The 16,078-nt window shown below is 41.8% G+C and overlaps 1 protein-coding gene across 2 annotated transcripts in view; it reads left to right on the top strand.

The window, feature by feature from the left end:
- CCDC65 (coiled-coil domain containing 65) overlaps positions 1–16,078 on the top strand; it is a 528,526-nt gene that overhangs the window by 311,362 nt on the left and 201,086 nt on the right. For both annotated transcript variants that reach the window (XM_044083793.1, XM_044083791.1), the window contains exon 5: positions 2,309–2,447. In XM_044083793.1, coding sequence (XP_043939728.1) covers positions 2,309–2,447 — 139 coding nt within the window. The remainder of the gene's footprint in view (positions 1–2,308; positions 2,448–16,078) is intronic.

The following is a 16,078-nucleotide window of genomic DNA, read 5'->3' as shown; positions in this document are numbered from 1 at the left end:
CTCTCCAGCTGACACAAGCATCCTCCAAAAGGGCCTCATAGAAACAGACAACTGGTGCCAGAGCCATGGCCTCAAGCTAAACGCCAAAATGTGTATAGTCATCCCCTTTGGCAAAAACAAAGTGCCCACAAATTACCACATAGGTGGTAATCCATTAAGTACAGAAGAAGTAATTAGGGACCTGGGGACCCAAGTTGATAGCAATCTCTCATTTGACAACCACGTGGCCAAAGTGGTTAGAAAAACATTTTATATAGCCCACCTAATCATGAAGGGATTCACATCTAGATCAGGGAGGTCATCGTGCCTCTTTACTCATCCCTCATCAGGCCCATAATTGAGTACAATGCCCCTTTTGGGATGTACCTTACCAGACACCTGCAGCAACTGGAAAGACCCCAAAAGTACCTCACCAAGAGGATCAAAGGGCTCAAACAGATGCCATATGCTGCCCGGTTAAAGAAACTCCAGCTCTACTCAGTGGCATACCGCCTGCCCAGAGGCGATCTGTGCCTGACGTATAAAGCCATGTCCAACCCGGAATTAATGGACATGCTGCACCTCAGAAAATCCAAATCCCATCGAGCTACGCTCGAGAGACTTGAACCTCAGCACTGAAATAAATAGGACATGCTGGAGGGACAGATTCATAACCCAGAGACTCCCTTCACTCTGGAATAAAATCCCATTCCAGGTTAGGCAGAGTCCCTCATTGACTCTCTTCAAGAGGAATCTTGATGAGTGGATGGGAGATCGTAGGTTTACCCCGGGTATCACTTCTGTGTCACTGTTAGACAGAGGCACAGTATACTAACCTCGAAAAAGGGCATAGCAAAATTAATTTAAAATGGGTGGCGAAAGCCAAACACACTCTGGCTGTGCTTATAAATGCCCTAGGGCAGATAGCCTAGTATGAACCTATGAACCTATAAAGACAAGTAATGGGACACCAGAATGGCTGCGGGGGGGGGGGGGGTCCCTTCCCCTGCCTAGTGCCACATTTGACCATGATCCAGCTCTGATGCTACTTTAGTTTGTCTGTCCATGGATGCTTCTTTTTTTTCAATGTTTTCTTGGTAAAGCAGTTTCTGATAGGAGTGTTTGAGTCCACCTTGCAAACAGGCTGGTCGTTCCTGGGATTTAAATTTTCTGCTTGAAATTTAAATTTAAGTTTCATTACATAAAAAACAACTGTTCTCTTTGCTCTGACATCTCCAAGATGAGTATGTGAGTTGCAAACTCTGTTGGTGGGTTAACCCTATCAAGAACAAATACCTTAGTCATGCACAAGATTGTTTTACAGTTCTTTGAATCAGGCCATCAATATCCCAGTGTTTTGTATTGTGTTTGTGCAGTGTTTATGCATAGGCAGCTCAAGAGCAAGTCCTTTAGAAAAGCCAATTGTCTATTTTATTTCTTATGTTTTTCAGTAAGAAAGGACAACCTGTTTCAAACAGACTGTTTCCAATTGATTGTCCTCTGCTATAGCCTTTTGTTATACCCACCATAATAAACAACTTCCTGGCAGTATTAAGGCAGATGGTCTGAGGGTCTTGTCTTTTTTGAAGGCATATTTGAAAGGGGGTGAACCCTTGAAGCTTTCTAGAGACAGCTACATGGTCCTCTGCATATACCTGTACAGTGAATTACATACGGTATTCTTTTGTATAGATCCAGGAATAGCTTTGATAGGACCATTCTCCAGGGGCTTCTGGATCCATATCCTTTCTCCTCCCAAAGTGGGATAGGTTTTGGTAATCAATCCATGTACCCTAAAGGCCTACTGTAGCAGTGAGAGTGATGAATATAGTACAGTTGTGTAAGCTGCACTTACCCATAACAGTAGATGTTCAAATTCTTCACTGCTGCAGGAGTCGCAGCAGCTGTCCTTCCCCCTTGTAATGGATAGAGTTATGTTTCAGAAATAACTTTGGGGTTATTTCTTGTTTGTTTAGTTCGGAGTGAGTATGCTATACTTTTTTAGTCCTGAAGATGTTCCTCTCTGACCTGATTTTCCCTCATCGGGACTGACCAATCAGCAGTCAAAGTGGGAGTGAATTAGACTGAGCTTTTTGAAGATGGATGGTTGTTATATCTTGTGCAAGACGCATCCAATGTGGTCTAAAAGCTACCAGAGCTGTGAGGAATTTAAACATCTGCTGTTATGGGTAAGTGTGACTTACACAACTGTTCTTTAGTGGCTGGGGTACAAAATGATTAGTGGATCTTGTGCCGTTGTTCAATTACTGTGAGCCTTTCTTCCCCAGTTTGGATTACTGGCATTTATGAGCTTCTTTGTCTTATGCAGACAGTTGATAACTGAGCAGCATCAGCAAGAGGTATGCCAGCTGCAGGATATACTGTATGCTATCGAAGAGAACTACAGTGAATATGAAGCTGAAGCCAAACAGGAGTTCCAGAGCATGAGTGATGAAATCAAAAACAAGGTAACATTTTCAAGGATACTTTGTTTTGTTTTAACAATTAAGAATATTGGGATGTGTAAAGGCCTAATCACAATGCAGAGAAAATATTTAGCTGAAAAAGATAGTATTTTCCTGGGCCAGTCTCTCCGTTTAAATACTGGTCCAAAAATTGGGAGTTAAACAGTATATTTAACTGTGTTAGCTTGTCTTAAAATCTTAGTGAGCAAAACATAAAAAAAATGTACAAGTATAGAATAGGGCAGGTGTAAGTGTGTCTTAGCAAAAGACTGCAGCCCTCGAAACTGTGGTACTGCAGTAGACAGAAGAATAGACAGAACAGATGTATGTTCCTTATATGCTGTTAGCTTGTTAAGGAGCTGGACATTTACACATTATCCCCAGTAGTGTGGTGATGAGCGCAGTCTGGGAAAAAGATATGGGAAGTAAAGAAAGAGACAAATGAAATTTAACAAAATCAAATGTCAGATAATGCTAACAACAGCTGATCTGTGGTGTATCTCTTGTTACTGGTATGATGCATATACTTGTAGATTGGGTTAGAAGATACATTCAGAGAAATGTAAACCACTGGACTTACATTACTTGTGCTAAAAATACAAATTGCAATTAAAGTTAAACACTAGTGTATGAGCCTTATATAATAAAATACAAGCATACTGGATTTTGTTGAACTTTAGAAGTATATTAAAATCAAAGCTGTTAAGCAATTGAGATTCATTTACACATCATTTCTATTAATTCAAAGGAAGTTTATGACATTTTTATGTCACTGATTAGACCAGTAATGCAGTGTGAAAACATTATATAGAATCCTAGGTATGAAAGGGTTAACAGCCAAGCCAGCCCCACCGGGTAGAGGCAGGGCACATGTCTTCCTCACTAGTACCCATGGCTGGATAATGAGAGTAAGTCACTAGAAACGTCAGCTGGAAGTCATAGGATAGAACAGCCACAGGCCTGCTGATCTGTCCCAGTGTAGAGACCTGTCTGTCTTTGGATGACCTCTTCTGGATAATGGTGTACACCAAGAACAGCACAATTAAGCAAATAGGGGGAGGACTTCCTTTTTGCAGTTGCACACCACAGTTCTTGTCAGGGAGTCTGATCAGTGACCACATGGATTATGGCTGCTTCTCACTTGGCTTCTCATTTGAAGCGCCTCTTCTTACCCCTTAGTGAAGCATAATTGAAAGTCTGTGTGATCTGAGAAGTTAGGGATAGGGCACTGAGTAATGTGATAGGATTGCCAAAAAGCAACAAATGAACTGATCATGAAGTTTTTAGGTTCTTACTAAGCTTACTGCCAAGGAGACCACTGAGAAGCTCAGCCACATCACCCTGTACTGATGGGAGGTTAATAGTGTTAAGATTTTTCTCACACAGGTTCATAGGTTCATAGATTAGTACTAAGACAAGAACTCTTGTGGGTCACTTTAAGCCTAGCCAGTTACCCCATGTGAGAATCAAACCCTGCACCTTGTGTCTGTAAGGTAAACACCTTAACCACTATGCCAACATCCCTCCTATTTTGAGGCAAACATTTGCAGTCACCCAAACTGTTTTTAAAGGTTGCTGGTGAAGTACTCATGTCACAGTTATATCTTGAGTAGCATTGTTGTTTTCCAATACATGGTTCTTCAGTTTGTTTCCCGGCTAGGGTGCCTCTTGTTTGGAGTGTGCATGTCTGCTTCTGTTTCCTTGGGTTTTCTCTGAGTGCTCCAGTTTACTTCCACATTCTAAAGACATATAGTAGGCAGATTGGTGACTTCTACATTGTCCACAGTGTGTGTGTGTGTGTGTGTGTGTGTGTGTGTGTGTGTGTGTGTGTGTGTGTGTGTGTGTGCATGTGTGTGTGTGGTAAAGAAAAATGACCTGGTAATATACTTCCAATCTCTGTGAATGGCAGTGGCTGTTCACAGGGTTGCTATAGAAGTCAAAGTATAGATTTACACATGGATGGCAGAAAGTACTCTGCTTAATATTCCACAAATGGGGAATATGTTTGATTAGGTACCTGTCACACAGTTTGGTAATATTGGTATGTAAAATAGATTTAGGTCTCTAGAGTAGGTATTTGGTTTACCACTGTTTTTGTGTAAGTGAATGAGTTCAAAGAGTGCTTGGTCATTCATAGCACATAAATTAAAGCACATATAATCCTTTAGGAGTCTATATGACATTGTGTAGAGGTACACCACTTTTAATCTACCATAATAACTAAGAGTACTGAGACCTGATATCTGTTTGTTTTGCAAATGTTGGGGTCTGTTGAGTGCTCCATGAGTTATGTAAGAGCAGGTATTGTATTCAATGATGGTTCTAACAAGGGAGGGATAAAATGGCCCTATAGTTTCTTTAAACCTTGAGGAGACACTGTGAAGGCTGCCAGCCTAGCTAGATAGAATTTTGTAGTTAATTCTACATCATTGTAAATAGTATAATCCACAGGCTTGTTTATACAAATGTAAGAAAACTAAATGTAAGAAAACTGTGTTATATACTGAACTTCAAAAATGTAACCACAGTGCACCCTGCTGGAAGAAAGCTGTTAAGTAAATAATTACAACTGTGTTTGATCTTAAGCTTGGAGACAGGATATCTGGGCTAGCAAATTCTTTCTATTGTGTTAATTTAAGAGATAATTACTAAGGTTTTCATGTAAAAGTGTCTTTTATTGCTTAGCTTCCTGGCAGGATGCAGCTTACAAATAAATGTAAATTTTGAGTTTCTGTTAGCCTGGGAACTGAAGGAGAAGTGATAAAAATGATGTAATGTGTAATGACTCAGCAGTACTGGGTATTATCAATTTAAGACTTTCTCAGAGAGAAAGATTCAGCATTTTGTATTTTGATCGGGATCTGACGACAACTCACCAGGCACTTGATTTGCTCTGTAAGTAAAGTTATTTAGATCTTAGTATATCTCTTAGAGATCGATAGAATATAGCCAGATTAGTCTAGCTGTTTTCTATATTTATGTCAGACTATCCTACAGTATTGTTTTAAAACATTTTCCTGTAATTTCTGAATTCTGTATTAGTACCGTGTTGAAGTAATAAGTATTGTCTTCTGTTTTTATAATTTACTATTAAATATTTTTAAACCTTTTAACTGTGGCTGTTTTGTGCAGAGATAATTTAAGCTGTAGACTAGTTGCATGTGCTTGGGCAGCCGTGGTGGTCCAGCGGTTAGCGTTGCCACCTCACAGCAAGATGTTCTCTGGTTTGATCCTTGGCTGGGGTGCCTTCTGTGCGGAGTCTGCATGTCCTCCCTGTGGTCGCGTGGGTTTCCTCCGGGTGCTCTGGTTTCTTCCCACATCCCAAAGACATGCTGTAGGTGGATTGGACACTCTAAATTGGCCTAGGCATGAGTGCGTGCATGTGTGTGCCTTCTGTGGTAGGTTGGGCACCGGGCTTGCAACTCAACACTGTAAAACTCCACTGCCAATCATGAGCGGACAGGTGATCTGTTGTGGAGAACCCTAACCAGGAAAAGCAGAAAGAAGAAAAAGAAGTAGTTGCATGTATTTGGTGATATGTCCAAGCCACTCCAATAGTCTTGCTGTTCATCACACTTACTATTTGGATAACAGTAATATTACACAGTGAAATTGGTCACCCTTTGGAAAGGGCCTTATAGCAGCTGATAGTGGTTGGTGGCAGTCGGTACTACCTTATAATCTGGGCAGAAAGGGGCATAGCTGGAGAACCTGTGCCAGCCTTTCCCAGGAGTGTCTGTATCTAAATCAAATCTTAACATGTGTGTGTGTCAGCTACTTGGACATGGGCACAAAGCACTGGTTGGACAGAGAGGGTGCTGGAGGTCTTAGGTTGACCACTAGGCTGAGATCTGGACCCTATAGCTGTGCCAGTGGGGAGTCTTATTGGGGATCTGGAGAGAAAGTGAGAAGTCAGCCCCAGGCTGACTGTGATCTCTGTGTGCTCTTAAGAGAAATTGTACTTTACTGTGTGTGTGTACTTGTTATCCCCCCAGTGTGCACGCCCCTCATTGGTGCTAATGGTGAAGATTGAGGCTCCTTGATTACTGGGCCAGTACACGGGCGTTATATATTAATTGTTTGGCAGTGCTGGAATATCCACATCAAATATTAGTTGTTTGACAGTGGCGAGTTACCCACATCACATACTAATTGGCTTGTAGTGGTGTGGATAGTGAATTCCTATAGCTTGGGTACAGTGATCACTGAAGGTGTTTTTGTACTCTAAATCAGCTACACAGGGAATATTCAGAGTTCAAATCACAATTGTTTTATTTCTTTTGTTAGCTTAGTCACAGAGAGCAGGCATGCATGTCAGCAGAGGAGTATAGTAAACTGACAAGGAGCCAGTTGGTTGAGCTGTGCCAGGCTAAAGGACTGGTGCATGGAAACCTGACTAAAGCAGACATGATTGCAGCTTTGGTCACAGCTGCATCAGAGAATAGCAACCAGGAGGATGATCAGATTGGCCGTGGAAATGTACAACACTCAGAGAATGGGACAGCTCAACCTTTCTGCAGAGGGCTTAAAAATCCATCTGTAGCTAAAGAGACTTGAGTTGGAGGCCAGGCATTTGGAAACAGAAGCAGCAGAGAGACTGAGACGTCTACAGGCTGAGGACAATGAGAAACTGCTATGCCTGGAAGCTGAGGAGAAGGAGAGGCAGAGGCAGCATGAAAAAGAGATGCTGACTCTTCGCCAGAGTCATGGAGGTAAAGGGGAAGGGAATAACCGGTCCCCAGAAGCAACAAACATCAGTAAATTTCTTCCACAGTTTACAGAGGGGGATAATTTTGATAGTTTCATACATATGTTTGAGAGAGTATGTAAACAGTATGATGTTGACCAAAGCCTCTGGGTACGGTTCCTGACCCCCTTACTCCATGGTAAAGTTGTCACTGCTGTCTAAACTACCCGATCATAAATTTTTTGATTATATTGCTGTTAAGAATTGTTTGCTAGACTTTTTTAAGATAACACCTGAAGCTTATAGGAAAAAGTTTTGTGAGCATAGACGGAAGGCAGATGAAAGTGTGTGCAAATATGTTGCTGAACTAATCACTTATTTTCATAGGTGGGTGAGTGGATGTCAAGTGACCATATTTGAAGGGCTGGCAGACCTTTTGGAGAGAGAACAAGCCCTTAGCACTTTGCCTGAGGACATGAGGATCTGGTTAGCTGATAGACAGTGTGCTACTTTAGATGAGTTGGAGAAGAAGGGAGACCTATACCTAGCAAGCAGGGCATCACTGCACAGGAAAGGGACACCCAGTGCTGCTCTTGGGTCTAAAGGAACCCATGATGGGCAGCCCAAACTGGCCCCAACAGAATCTGATAGTTCCAGGAGAAGCCACTAGTCCAGGTACACGTCCAGGACCTAGGGTTAAATGTTTTGAATGCAGCCAGTGGGGCCATGTGGCATATAGATGTCCACAAAGGCAAGTTGGGGAACAAAAGGTGAGGTAGCCAGTAAGTGGGAAGGACAAAATGCCAATAGTAGGTTGTCTTGAGACAACGGGTACCAAACTACCATCCTGCAGATGTCCTGAGAGGGAAGGAATTTGATAATGCAGCACCATGTGTTATTGCAGTTACATGCAGTCAGGCTAGGAGACAAGCATGTGGGTCTGGTAGTCTGGGGGAGACGTAGACAGACCGCACACTTGCATCCAGGACTGGTGAGGTGGTTACTTCAGGGAGGGAGCTACACTGTAGCAGTGAAACTGAAGGTGAACCACAGCTGCTTGTAGGTTCTGATAGTCCCTTGGAAAGAGTAGAGGTGAGGCACTGCTGTCAGAGGATGCCAGCCTTCCTGTGGAAGGGAAGCTGGGAAGGGTTACAAATTAAGAGCTGAGACAGGCTCAGCTCTCAGACCTTACATTACAAGGCCTGAGGCAGGTAGCTAGTGAGGCACCTGATTCTCAAGGGAAGGGGGGATATGTGCACTGGGGCAAAGGATTACTGTATAGAGAGTGGACCCCTGATGGATGGTTAGAAGATAAGATAATACAGCAGTTGGTAGTGCCCAGTGCCTACCATCTGGCGCTTATAGCCATAGCCCATGATATTTGCTTTGCAGGTCATATGGGCATAAAACGTACAAAAAGACATATTGTGCAGAACTTCTATTGGCCTGGGATTTCTAGAGATGTAACAGGGTACTGCAGGACCTGTGAGCAGTGCCAAAGGGTAGGCAAGGCAGGAGACAAGGTGAAAGCTCCTTTGATGCCTTTGCCTGTGATTGATGAGCCATTTCAGAGGGTAGCTATGGATATTGTGGGGCCTCTGAATACCCCAAGTTCCACAGGGGAAAATGTATATCCTAGTGGTAGTAGATTATGCTACAAAATACCCTGAGGCAGTGGATTTGTCCTCCATTGAGGCAGAAAAGGTGGCAAATGCTTTGTTAGAGATTTTCAGCAGGGTACATTTCCCAAAAGAAATACTGACTGACAGAGGTGCCAATTTCCTGTCAGACCTGCTGGCTTGTCTGTGGAAGTACTGTGGGGTGAAGCACCTAAAGACCAACCCCTACCCTCCCCAGACTAATGGTCTTATTGTGAGGTTAAACTCTACACTCAAGTCCATGCTACGGGCATTTGCAGACCAGTTTAAGTGGGAGTGGGACAAATATTTGCCCCATCTGTTTGCTTACAGAGAGGTTCCCCCAGGAAGCCACAGGTTTTTCACCCTTTGAGTTGTTGTATGGCATAGGGTGAGGGGGCCTCTAGACTTAATTCGAGATGAGTGGGAAGGTGATTGTGACTCTCACAAGGAGTCTGTTGTGGCATATGTCCTAAACCTCAGGACAAGGCTCACGGAACTCATCAGTTTGGCCCAAGAGAACCTGGCAGAAGTCCAACAACAGAAAAATGTCTGGTATGGCAGGAATGTTCGAGTTAGAGAGTATGCTATAGGGCAGCAGGTAATGGTTCTCATTCCTATAGGGCAGCAGGTAATGGTTCTCATTCCTGTCAGACACAACAAGCTGCAAGCAGCTTGGGAAGGACCCTACAAGGTGGTAAGGAAGGTCAGTGATGTTAACTACATGGTAGAACTGCTAGGCAGGAGGCACAGGCACAAATTGTACCATGTTAACATGATGAAACCTTGCCATGATAGGGAGGCCCTTGTGCTGAGTATTTGTAGTGGATTGCAGGAGGAGTCTGAGGGAGATCTGGTGACTGATCTCCTCAGTGAGGTTCAGACTGATACCTCAGTGGAAGGGGTAGCAGTGTCCCAGCAGCTGTCTCCTACCCAGGTTCGAGAAATCCGAGCAGTGTTACAGGAGTCTGGGGACATGTTCACTAGGAAACCAGGGTGTACCCACCTAGTGCAGCAGCAGGTGGATACAGGACCCCAAAGGCTTATTCGGCAGGCCCCTTAAAGGGTACATGAGAAAGTAAAACAGACTCTGAGGGAGGAGTTACAGGATATGTTGGAACTAGGGGTAATTCAAGAGTCCAACAGTCCTTGGGCTTCCCCAGTGGTGTTGGTGCCAAAGGAGGATGGCAGCACCAGGTTCTGTGTGGACTACAGGAAATTAGTCACACGGAGTCAGATGCTTACTCCATGCCTAGGACAGATGAAGCCCTGGAGCAGCTGGGTGGGGCTAAGTATCATACCACTATTGATCTTACTAAGGGTTACTGGCAGGTGCCCTTGACTCCCAGTGCTAGAGAGAGGTCAGCCTTTGTGACTCCTTTTGGCTTGTATGAGTTAACAAAAATGCCCCTTGGGATGAAAAATGCTCCAGCAACTTTCCAGAGGCTGGTAGATCATATCCTAGCAGGAGGGTTTGCCCTTGCTTATCTAGACAATACTGCCATCTACAGCCATTCCTGGCAAGAGCACCTTCAGCATGTCAGGGACGTGCTGAGCAGACTACAGAGGGCAGGGTTGACCATTAAGTCCAGCAAATGTCAGGTGGGTATGGCAGAGGTCTTCCATCTGGGACATAGAGTGGGGAGTAGTAAGATCAGGCCAGAACCTGCCAAAGTGGAAGGCATTCAGGCATGGCCTGCACTTGTTGCCAAAAAGCAGATGAGGCCATTCTTAGGGACAGCAGGGTACTACAGAAGGTTCATCCCCAGTTGTTATAGTACCATAGCTGCTCCCCTCACAGACCTGACAAGGAAAAACAAGCCAGATAAGGTAGTGTGGACCCTAGCATGTGAGCAGGCATTCCAGAAGCTTAAAGAAGCTTTGGGAGGACCCCCTGTGTTAGTCGGTCCAGATTACAGCAAATAATTTGTTGAGCAGGTGGATGCTTCGAACCATTGAGTGGGGGCTGTGCTTAGTCAGATTTCTTCGGAGGGAGAAGAGCACCCAGTGGTTTATCTCAGTCGTAGGCTTCAACCCAGGGAGGAATGCTATGCAGCTGTAGAAAATGAATGTCTAGCCATAGTGTGGGCACTGCAGAAACTTCAGCCTTATCTGTATGGAAGAAAATTCACTGTAGTTACAGATCACAATCCCCTAACATGGTTACACTGAGCCAGCCAACAAAATGCCAAGTTGCTAAGATGGAGCCTAGGGTTACAAGCATATGATATGTCAGTGCAGCACCACAGTGGGATAGGCAATGCCAACACAGATGGGCTCTCAAGACAAGGAATGGGGTAAGGTATACCCAGATAGACCTAACCCTTTCAAGAAACGTTTCTCAAGAGACAGTTAAAAAACTAGCTTGAATTCTCCGGGGGGGGGGGGGACTTGTGAAGGCTGCCAGCCTAGCCATATAGAATTTTGTAGATAATTCTATGTCATTGTAAATATTAATATAATCCACAGGCTTGTTTTTACAAATGTAAGAAAACAATATGTAAGAAATCTATGTTGTATGCTGTACTTCAAAAATGTAACCACAGTGCACCCTGCTGGAAGAAAGCTGTTAAGTAAAAAAATTGCAACTGTGTTTGATCTCAAGCTCGGAGACAGGATGTCTGGGCTAGCAAATTCTTTCTATTGTCTTAGTTAAAGAGATAATTACTAAGGTTTTACATGTAAAAGTGTCTTGTATTGCTTTGGTTTCCTGGCTAGGTGGAGCTTACAAAGAAATGTAAATTTTGAGTTTCTGTTAGCCTGGGAACTAAAGGAGAAGTGATAAAAATGATGTAACGTGTAATGACTTAGCAATACTGGGTATTATCAATCTAAGACTTTCTCAGAGAGAAAGATTCAGCATTTTGTGTTTTGATCTGGATCTGACAACAGCTCACTAGCCACTTGCTTTGCTCTCTTAGAGATAGATAGAATATAGCCAGATTAGTCTAGCTGTTTCTATATTTATGTCAGACTATCCTACAGTATTGTTTTAAAGAATTTTCCTGTGATTTCTGAACTCTGTATTAGCACTGTGTTGAAGTAATAAGTATTGTCTTGTGTTTTATTATTTATTATTTAATAATAAATAAGTATTGTCTTGTGTTTTATTATTTATTATTAAATATTTTATACTTTTAACTGTGGCTGTTTTGTGCAGAGATAATTTAAACTCTAGAGTAGTTGCATGTATTTGGCGATACTGTCCAAGCCACTCCAATAGTCTTGCTGTTCCTCACACTTACTATTTGGATAACAGTAATATTACACAGCGAAACTGGTCACTCTTTGGGAAGGGCCTTATAGTAGCTGATAGTAGTGGTTGATGGCAGTCGGTACTACCTTATAGTCTGGGCAGAAAGGGGTCATAGCTGGAGAACCTGTTCCGGCCTTTTCCAGGAGTGTCTGTATCTAAAGCAAATCTTAAAGTGTGTGTGTTTCAGCTACTTGGGCAGGGACACGAACCACTGGTTGGACAGAGAGGGTGCTGGAGGTCTTAGGTTGACCACTAGGCTGAGATCTGGACCCTATAGCTGTGCCAGTGGGGAGTCTTATTGGGGATCTGGAGAGAAAGGGAGAGACCAGCCCCAGACTGACTGTGATCTATGTGTGCTCTTAAGGGAAATTGTACTTTACTGTGTGTGTACTTGTAATCCCCCCAGTGTGCACGCTTCTCACTGGTGCTAGTGCTGAGGATTGAGGCTCCTTGATTACTGGGCCAGTGCACGGGCATCACAGACACCATAAAGGATAAGTTGTGCAAGACAGAAGGATTATCTAACCACCACACAGACATGGGACTCAAAGGGGAGTCTGTTGTCAACAAATGTACCTATGTTCCTGATGATTGTGTCAAGATTTAAGTGGAATATTATCTATAGGTTAAGCAGAAATGAATGCTAAATATACCACTTATTACATATAATAACAAAGATAAGTTAAGATTTTTCATTTCTTGATCCATTTTAACTTCATTTTAACGGTCTGTATCTGCTTTAGCTAAGATCTTTAAGTGTATATTAGTAATTTCACTACATAGTTGCACTGCATTTTGCTATTTAAGTGGACTAGCCATTGGTATTAAACCCTAGTTTCTTTCTTATGTAGTGAGTGTATGTCAGGCTAGTTCAGGACTTGTGTTTGCATTAAGGCATGTCCAGGCCAGTCTAAGAATTCCCAAGCTGTTACTGCTGTGTTACGAACACAACTTTCATGATTGTTGCCAACTGTAAACTCTTCCACACTCCAAAGTTTAGAAAAACATCATTTGGCACAAAAGCAACTGTATTAGAAAGCAGAAACAATGTGTAAAAAAAATGAACTAGCGCCTCAGCATACAGATTGAAGTTTCAAAGTTTTAAACACAGTAAAGAAGTTAAATAGTTCATCACTTAGAACATTACTTAATAGAACAATAGAGCGTACCAGAATGCATATGAATTTAAATGAAAACATAAAGCAAAAATAATTCAGTTGAAACAAATAGTTCATATAATAACAACAATTATAACAATAATAATAAGCCAGTTGAATACAAACATACATATATCCTAACTTCTATGAAATGAGGTTCCACGTATACTTCCAAAGCTGTTATATTAAATATTTCATAAGTAATTCATTATTAAGGTCCTTTGGTTACAAAGTATCATAAGTAAAAAATAAACCAATCCTCCTTCTGTAGTAACATATTAGAAGGATCTAAATATAAATCAGGACATGTCAACACATACATTATAAAGAACCTCAATAAATCCAATCACTGTTATGATAGTTGAAAAAATGTGATGCTACAGGGCTAGTAGAAGTATTTTTGATATCTCGGATGTGTTCACATATCCTTAGCGTATGTTGAAGTATAGTCTTACCAATGTAAAACTTATTACAGGGGCAAAGGTAACCCATAAATCACCATTTTTTGATAACAATTGAATACTCCTGGAACTTTGAACAGCTTCCCGTTAATGGTGTGTAGTTCCCTGATCCATGTAACTACAAGTACTGCATCCCTTACACTGAGACTCCAAAACCTCACTACCCATATGTTTGTGTACAACTCTACTTGATATAATAGGTGAATTTTTATACGAAATATTCAGTTTCAAATTCTTAAATATCACATCTGATGTAATAATATACCAGCGTTTCCTCAAGATATGTGATACACCTGCAACAATCAAAGCATAACGAGTCACAAAATATATATCCTCCTGTTCCCCTTTATAATTCCTAAGCACCTTTTCACCATGTTTATATTTCTGAGTAAATTGGGTATTTCCATCTACAACCTTCTGCCATGTGGTAATGAGAAGATTGTAATTATAACCCCGCCTAGATAATAATCTATCAACTGTATCCAGAGCTACTGCCTGGAAATGAATCTCATCCAAACATAAGTTCTAGTCCTATAGAATTCACCATATCTTATCAAGTGGCCAGAGTGTGCACTAGATGCATACAAAAAAGAATTTACAGAAGTTTCTTTAATATATAATGTGGAATGTATTGTATCATTAACAATATACAACTCAACATCCAAATAATGAATAGTACTGTCATGTATGTTATAAGTAAAAGATAAACCAAAGGTATTCTTCTGTATATCCTGCATAAAACCAACAAACTGTTCCTGTTAGCCTTGAGCTGTAAAAAATAAATAATCAATGTAGCATTTATAAAACTCCACATTGTTGACAAAGTAATCACTATACAAAAAAAATTCCTCAAATCGTCCCATAAACAAATTAGCATAGCTGGGAGCAAACTTAGCCTCCATAGCCGTACCCTTAAGCTGTCTATAAAAAGATCCATCAAAAGAAAAACAATTGTTATTCAAAATAAAACTAGTTATATTTAAAATACTCTGTAATCCATTAACATTCACTAAATAATGTTCAATGGCGTCTAGTCCATATCTATGTTCAGCAGTAGTATACATACTGCTAACATCAGCTGTTGCAAAAAATACCCTTTCAGCCACTTGATACGCTTAATTTCCTTAAGGAATAGCTGTGTATACCTAACGTGTTAAGGAAGATGCATCACATAAGGCTGTAACATTTTATCCAAAATCTCTCTTTGCCCTTTCCATGGGACCCCCCCCCCCACCTGAGATAAAATTGGTCTCCCTGGTGGGTACTCCATATTTTTGTGGACTTTGGGGAGGGCATAAAATAAGGGAATATGGAGGTTCACAATGACTAGTACATCTTTCAACCTTTCAGACAAAATGTCCCTATTAATCAAATCTTTCAATAAAGTCACAATACCCGACTGTATTTGTTACAATGGATTATGTTCTAGTAATTGATATTCAAATTCATTATGCAATAAGTTAAAACACATTTTCTTATAAAAATAAATGTTCATCACCACTATATTTCACCCTTTATCACTTGATTTTATTACAACAGATCTATCCCTTTCCAAAGTTTTCCACTCCTCTTTAGTAAGATTAAATTTAATCACATATTTCAAAGTGTTATTAACATGTGTAATAAACTCCTTGTTAAATAAGTCATGAAAAACTAAAGCTGTTTTATTAATAAAAGTGGACTCACTGTTGCTGTTAAACCCTAGATGTTCTTCATCTCACATTGCTGCAGTCCTTACACTTGGGTAGTCCGCTGTCCTCGGTCGGCCCGAATATCAAAGTATTAGGCTGACGTCGGTCAAGGCGCTTAAGACTGACATCAGGACGTCAGGGTACAAATGCGCATGACCGACGTCATATCCTCAGTCTTTTTTGCCGCATGGTCCGATGCAGAAGCAGCGTTGCAAGTGCCGTTCGGCGTTCTGAAATTTTTCGAATTCGGAGTTTCAGACCGAGTCAAAGTTGGCTAAGTACCCCGTTGGGGAATATTTTAGTTTTTTCTTGCCTCAGTGGTTTACCGGATGTCAGAAAAAGTGAATAACTGTATTTCTTGTGGGAAACAGATACCGCATAGAGATTATCATACTTTGTGTATTCCTTGTTTGGGGCCTGAGCACGGCGTTGTTGGGTGTCGCTTTTGTGCTAGGTTCAATAACGCACTATTGCGAAGGTTAGATTGTGCCAGGTTGGTCTTGAAGCGGTGCAATTATAATATGCCGCCGGATGCTCCGGCGCTTCTTCAAGAAGCGCAAAGACAAAGCAGCTAAACCCAGGCAAGAAGAGTCGTCCGTGCGGACGCCGGTTCTTTAGAGGTGTCAGTGGAACCGGTGGTTCCGCGGAGGTTTCTCTGGAGTCCCAAGGGGAGACTTTGTTATTGCAGGATGTGGCCTCTCAGGAGGCAGGTCAGGCTGAAGGGGCTTCTCAGGTTACTGTACTC

This window comes from Protopterus annectens, chromosome 9.part0 (genome assembly GCF_019279795.1).
Source record: "Protopterus annectens isolate FY-2018-M chromosome 9.part0, PAN1.0, whole genome shotgun sequence".
NCBI lineage: Eukaryota > Metazoa > Chordata > Ceratodontiformes > Protopteridae > Protopterus > Protopterus annectens.
The sequence above is the reverse complement of the archived record's forward strand: the minus strand, read 5'-3'. Positions and strand labels throughout refer to the sequence as shown.